This window comes from Micromesistius poutassou, assembly GCF_964030765.1.
Source record: "Micromesistius poutassou genome assembly, chromosome: 3".
NCBI lineage: Eukaryota > Metazoa > Chordata > Actinopteri > Gadiformes > Gadidae > Micromesistius > Micromesistius poutassou.
Genome location: NC_140273.1, coordinates 186,013 through 193,512, shown reverse-complemented (window position 1 = coordinate 193,512; position 7,500 = coordinate 186,013). Strand labels below are relative to the sequence as shown.

General features: G+C 49.0%; 1 protein-coding gene across 1 annotated transcript in view; it reads left to right on the top strand.

The window, feature by feature from the left end:
* Nucleotides 1–7,500, top strand: part of LOC311340438 (VPS10 domain-containing receptor SorCS1-like) — a gene marked incomplete at its 5' end in the record, with an annotated part of 105,426 nt that overhangs the window by 93,964 nt on the left and 3,962 nt on the right. Inside the window, 4 exon segments of the mRNA XM_084465333.1 lie at nucleotides 171–288; nucleotides 1,818–1,951; nucleotides 5,510–5,623; nucleotides 7,437–7,496. Coding sequence (XP_084321459.1) covers nucleotides 171–288; nucleotides 1,818–1,951; nucleotides 5,510–5,623; nucleotides 7,437–7,496 — 426 coding nt within the window.

The following is a 7,500-nucleotide window of genomic DNA, read 5'->3' as shown; positions in this document are numbered from 1 at the left end:
ATTCTACGTTAGTATAACATATTCTATATTCTACGTTAGTATAACATATTCTACATTCTACTTTAGTATAACATATTCTATGTATTCTATGTCAGCGTAACGTATTCTATCTTCCACATTGGCACAACAACAACAAACGCTGTGTCCGTGTCGCCGGGCCCGTCTCCCAGGATCTTCGGCCACGTCAGCCACCGCTCCGAGTGGCAGCTGGTGAAGATAGACTTCAGGTCCATCTTCAACAGGAGGTGCACCGAGGCAGACTACCAGACCTGGCACCTCCATGACCAGGTGGGCACACAGCACCTCAGGGCCCCCCACGGATCAACACACAGTCGCTGCTGTTCACGTGGATGAAACGTGGATGAAAATTGCATTAATATCATCACTTTTAGCGTAGCGCTTTTTATGTATTTCATCCTCAACAACAGCGTTCGTTTTTTTTAGTTTCCCCCCCCCCCCCCCCCCGCCCGATCTCTGATCACGTTTTTGTCACGTTGTAGACATGAATCTGTTTTTGGTAAGATATTATAATTTGTATTTCACGACTGGCTTCGAGTCTTTCGCCTGCAGCACGGATTTGTATTCTTTATTTATTTAATGCAGCTGTATATCCGAAAAGCCCCCTAAGTGATAGAATTGAATTAATGATCTATTATTCTAAATAAAAGCTGTCAGCTTTTTTTTTTCGCACACCATTTTTACGGTCCAAAATGTGTCCCGGAACTGCTGGGGGGGGGCACTGTCTCCTTCATAATTGACGTCTTCTTAAAAGTTTGGACCACAGAGAGGTCGTCTTGATCAGGCAGCCAGGACTTCGCTTGCTAGGAAAACATTTATATATCTCCCCCTGAACTCCCACACCTCACCCCCTCCCACCACACCCCACCCCACCCCACCCCACCTCGCTGCCTTGAGCGTGGTAATGCACTGCGGGGTAGTAAAATGGATGATTTTTCCAACACACCCACAAATATCCACGGTTGATTCCTGCGGACGGTGGAAGCGGGTCCCCACTGTGTGTATGCACTGAAGGTAAACGGAAAATACATCCACCTGGTTGCGTCCGCTTAGTCTCGGCGCCGTCAATTACTTAAATTCAAACACATGCGTCTGGCGGGTGGAGTTCACAGCAGGGGGCACATCTGGGGTAGTTCTTGCAGTCGCGTAGCAAGGCCTTAAAGGACTGGGATGCTGTGAGAACAGCTGCCAGCGTTTCAGAAATATCTCACTTGTGACACCTATTGTACAGCGGCAGAATTGTCTTCCCGGAACACTATTTATGCCGTGAAGCAAAAGCAGTGTTTCTGAAATGCTTGCATTCCAGAATAGCCACTTCAAAAGCGCATGTTTGTTCGATCTAATCTTTTTTTCTCCTTCTGTTTTTCTATATATACATCTATATATATTATTTGTTTTTGTTTGCACACAGTAATGGATTGGTGTTAGCTTAATAAGACTTTTTTTGTTGGTAAGCTCAAACCTATGTACCACAGCGGGGACAATCTCCTCCCGGGCCCAGACGTACTCAAGCAGCACACACATTTCAAGGGGCTCAGCAAATCGTTGGGATATATTGTCGTGTGTTGTTATTTTTGTTGCCCCTTTTTTTTTTTTTTTTTTTGCGCAGCCCATTTCTAAAACAAATGACTGTGAATAAAGTTGCTGTGAACGAAACTCTCCTCTCTCTCTCTCTCTCTCTCTCTCTCTCTCTCTCTCTCTCTCTCTCTGCAAATGCATCAGCACTACACTTTGTTTTGTTTTTTCTCATTTATTTTTATTTTTATTAATTTTTTTATATTCTCTGGCCTGGCCACCAGGGGGAGCCGTGCCTCATGGGTGTGAAGAGGATCTACAGGAAGCTGAAGCCCACGGCCAGGTGTGTCATGGGGAAGCGGTACTCGGTCACCATGACGTCAGCACCCTGCGACTGCACCGAGGCGGACTTTGAGTGGTGAGTGTTTGGGGCGGGGGCGGGGGCGGGGGCGGGGGGGGGGGGGGCAAAGTGTGTTTCTCTGCCTAAGCAGTTGACTCTCCTGGCTAGGTGACAGGTTTAAATACCATAATGAATCAGTGGGATGGAACATAAATCCACCGGGGAGGGGAAACGACCACATTCATCAATCGGTGGCGTGTTAGTCACGTAATTTATCCTCAGGTTAGGGTTTCGGTATCTGCCCGTGGAGCGGTTATGTTGATGCAGTCTAGCGCTCCATTAATCTATTGTATCAGCCACTTGAAAGGTCATTGAGACGCAGAACAATCTCATCAAAATAAACACTGGAGCTATTGGAAGTATTACAAGTTGTAGATGCATAGTATTTGACTTCCCTCGATGCTTTGCGGGTCCTTGATGGATTCTAGTCGATAGTAACATGGCAGACAAACTGCTGGACAGAAAACGAAGGAGATCACTGTCATGGACACGGTTGACTCTGAGTTAGGGTGGTGGACAGGCTGTCAGATGGTCTGGGATGCTAAGTGGAGACTGTTGCTGGCTGAACGCACACTTTCGTGCTATAAGTGGAGTCTCCGTCGTACAGCCGCGCTGCTGTGTAGTAGTAGTCTCTGGCTCACATGCTACCACACATATACACACACTAGCGCTGATACACTTTTATACCGTGCACACACACACTAGCGCGCACACGACCGCTGACACACTACAACACACACACACACACACACACACACCTTACCACAGACACACTCACACAACCACACGTCCACAGACACACCACGACGCACACACTACCACAGACACACACTACCACACACACTACCACATACACACACACACACACACACACACACACACACACACGCACACACTACCAACACACAGACAAACACACTACCGCTTACAGACTACCACAGACACACTACCACATACGAATGACCAGACACACAACCAACACACTACCACAGACATACTACCACAGACACACTACCACAGACACACTACCACAGACACACTACCAGGAAAGCTGAGACAAAATATAGGTCGCCATCATCAGAATGGCCAAATATTGGCTGACTGAATTATCATTCGCTAGTTTTATAGTTGCATATTCTGACTCTGATTACTTGAATATTGCAGGAGCATTTTGAGGATACGCAAGCCTCAAACTCCCTCATGCCGTCGGGAGTTAATGGTTTCACTAAGGTTTAAATAATGACATATATAGCTCCTATTTCAATGTTAATACGAGTCCAAAAGACACCGAAAAAAGCTCTGCCTACTACTAACAGCGTGTTGTTTATTCAGTAAACATGAATAGAACAGGTAGCGATGTTTTTCCCTGAATGGCGATCTGTCCGCCACAGTAACGCCCGTGTTTGATTCATCACCGGGTAAACAACATCGCCCGTCCTGCTTCTGGGAAATGTACTCAAAACTTTTTGACGATGCTCAAACCTCCTATTTGTTTTCATGATAATTGGAGTTTAATTCCGATACTTTGAGGCTGCATTGAAGCTCCGCCGCGACCGAGGCGGGCTCGTGCTGACGAGGGCATCCGAAGGCCACTGGCGGGATGTTGTTGTTTTGCTGTTCGGTTTTTACCAATTGAACCACTTAAAAATAAAAAGGAGGGGGAAAAAAAAAACAATCAGTTGATGAAAAGCCCATCCTGCAGCAGTGTTCGCCGCCCGCTACGTTTACGGGCAGTGAAGGATGTGCACTGCAACTTTTTTTCTTTCTCTTTCTCTCTACTTCAATATGCAGATTTACGTTTGGAAATCGAAGGAGTGCTTCGGGGCCAGCCCTAACTACCACAGACACACTACAGACACACTACTACAGACACAGCGCTATAGATACACTACCACAGACACACTACAGACACACCGCTACAGACACAGCGCTATAGATACACTACCACAGACACACTACTACACACTACCACAGACACACTACAGACACCCTGCTATAGACACACTGCTATAGATACACTACCACAGACACACTACTACAGACACACTACTACACACTACCACAGACACACTGCTACAGACACAGCGCTATAGATACACTACCACAGACACACTACTACAGACACACCGCTATAGATACACTACCACAGACACACTGCATACACACTGCCACAGACACAGGACCACAGACACACTGCTACAGACACACCGCTATAGATACACTACCACAGACACACTGCTACACACTTCCACAGACACAGGACCACAGACACAGGACCACAGACACACTGCTACAGACACACTGCTACAGACACACTGCTACAGACACAGGACCACAGACACACTACTACACACTGCTACAGACACACTGCTACAGACACACTGCTACAGACACACTGCTACAGACACAGGACCACAGACACACTGCTACAGACACACTACTACAGACACACTGCTACAGACACACTGCTACAGACACAGGACCACAGACACACTGCTACAGACACACTACTACACACTGCCACAGACACAGGACCACAGACACACTGCTACAGACACACTGCTACAGACACACTGCTACAGACACAGGACCACAGACACACTACTACACACTACCACAGACACAGGACCACAGACACAGGACCACAGACACACTGCTACAGACACACTGCTACAGACACACTGCTACAGACACAGGACCACAGACACACTACTACAGACACACTACTACACACTGCTACAGACACACTGCTACAGACACACTGCTACAGACACAGGACCACAGACACACTGCTACAGACACACTACTACACACTGCCACAGACACAGGACCACAGACACACTGCTACAGACACACTACTACACACTGCTACAGACACACTACTACACACTACCACAGACACAGGACCACAGACACACTGCTACAGACACAGGACCACAGACACACTGCTACAGACACACTACTACACACTACCACAGACACACTGCTACAGACACACTGCTAGACACTACCACAGACACAGGACCACAGACACACTGCTACAGACACACTACCACAGACACAGGACCACAGACACACTGCCACAGACACACACTGCCACTTACCCGTTACTGGTTCATTAATGCCGTGGTCCCATTGTTCTTCTAATGTTGCTCTCGCGGTTTTGTCAAAACCCGTTCATCAGCGAGGCTAATGGCTTTCATTAACAGTATTCTAGTCCTAACGTCCGTTTGCGTGTCACGTTAATTAGCCCGATGTTCGACAGCGCTTATTTGACCCACGCTCATTTAATTGGACAAATAATGGTGTTGTTAGAAACATCCAAAATAGCCATTGTGCTGTTGCCGGTAGCTGTAGCATTATCAAAACATGTTCGCCCGACAGACTCACCACAAGTAAAGTGGGAAATTTTGCAATATTTAAGTTTAGAATCAGCAGGTAAGTACACCCTTCCCTTCCCACTCATATCCCCATATTATCTAGTTTTATATGCTGCAAACAAACAACAGATATTTCCCAAAACTCTGTGGCGGTGGTGCCTTGTTCAGGCTCACTGATTGGCTGGCTCTTTTGCAGTGACTACGGCTACGACCGCAGAACGGACGGCAAGTGTAGCCCCGCCTTCTGGTTCCACCCGTCCTCCATGTCCCGCAGCTGCACCACCGGGACCACCTTCCTCAGAAGCACTGGGTGAGTACAGACTGCGGGGGGGGGGGGGGGGGGGGGTCAAAAGAGTGAGTACAGACTGGGGGGGGGGCGGGTCAAAAGAGTGAGTCTCACCGTGGAGTGAATGGGGACTTTTTTTCCTTTGCATTTGTTTTGGACCAATCATGTGGCTGGAGCAGGGGATTATGTACACACGCGCACAATTGGTTAAGAGCAAACACAAAATGGGCCATAACAAGCCCACTTTTCCCGGTGGGAGACTGAAACATCCTGTTCCGGACACGGACGTTGTTAGGGAAGGAGTGTGTGTGTGTGTGTGTGTGTGTAAAGGATTCAAATCGACAGGTGGTTTGACCGCTGTATGGGAGGAGGGTGGCTGTATAACGTGGTAGGACTACTGGGTCCGAGTTGAGATCAGAACAGAACCCCCTCCCCCATTACCCCCTTTCCCCCTTCCCCCCCCTGCCTCCTCTCCTCCCCCCCTCCTCCCCCCCCTCCATTGAACATTGACTGGTGTGACTGCATTGCCCGCTCGCCAGGTGCATTGCACATTCAGGTGAGCAGTGAGGTGGTGGTCGGGATTTTGGGAGGGGGGGGGGGGGATGACATTAGCCTTGTGAAAATACAGAGACAGGCCCCGGGAAACGCAGCGCCACCCCTTGAATGATCAAGTGCGTGATTGTGATATTATCTCCGAGCACAGCCAGCCAGCCAGCCGGGCGTGAAGGACGAGGTTTTGGTACCACGCTTTCCGGGGAGAGCTCGCAAACAAAATATCAATCAGGGTCATTCCGACGCACTTGAATACGCGGTTGGGGGGGGGGGGGGGGGGGGGGACGTTACCAATCGCCCGGGAGCGATCCTGATTGTAGACGCCTTCAGCTTGTTGTTCCCCCCCCCCGGCCTGGACGGTGTGTGTGTGTGTGTGATATGTATGCATGGGACTCGCTTCCCTGACTTGTTGTTTTGGTTCATTCTTAAATGACCTAGAAACGCGACGTGTGGGCGTCTCATGCATGTCTATTACCACATGATTGAAGAAGCCTTAAACGCCCTAATGGAGTTATGGAGCACCTTACAGTGTTGATGTAAGACCTGCGCATTATGGACCGTAGGTTTCAACTCTGAGCAAGCGGTCATGGTCGTGTGCACGCGTGACTATGGGTCCACGCGTGTGACTGCAGGATAAGAGATGGTTTGTTTTTTCGACTGCCGGCATCTTGACTAAAGAAACAGCAGAACAGTGATGCAGGAGAGGAATTCATGTCCGCATCGGGTCTGTTCCTTTTGGGGGGGTGCAGCCGGTAAGACGAAAGTCCAAAAGTACTCCGGTCCTGCCTTGTAATCGCACTCCGAGTGAAACGGCTGCCTGTTATTTCTGAACTGATTTTCTACTCTGTTTCCTATCCCCGTGTGTGTGTGTGTGTGTGTGTGTGTGTGTGTGTGTGTGTGTGTGTGTGTGTGTGTGTGTGTGTGTGTGTGTGTGTGTGTGTGTGTGTGTTGGTGTTCCTATCTGTGTGTACCTATGCCTGTGTGTGTGTGTGTATCCCTCTCTGTACCTGTGTGTGTGTGTGTGTGTGTCTGTGTGTCTGTGTGTATGTGTCCCTGCCTGTGTGTGTGTGTGTGTGTCTGTGTGTGTGTGTATGTGTCCCTGCCTGTGTGTGTGTGTGTGTGTGTGTGTGTGTGTTCCTATCCATGTGTTCCTGTGTGTGTGTGTGTGTGTGTGTGTGTGTGTGTGTGTATGTGTCCCTGCCTGTGTGTGTGTGTGTGTGTGTGTGTGTGTGTGCGTGTGTCCCTACCTGTGCGTGCGTGCGTGTGCGTGCGTGCCGTCCTCCAGCTACAGGAAGGTCGTCTCTAATAACTGTACGGCGGGGGTGATCGCCGAGTACACGTCCAGGCGC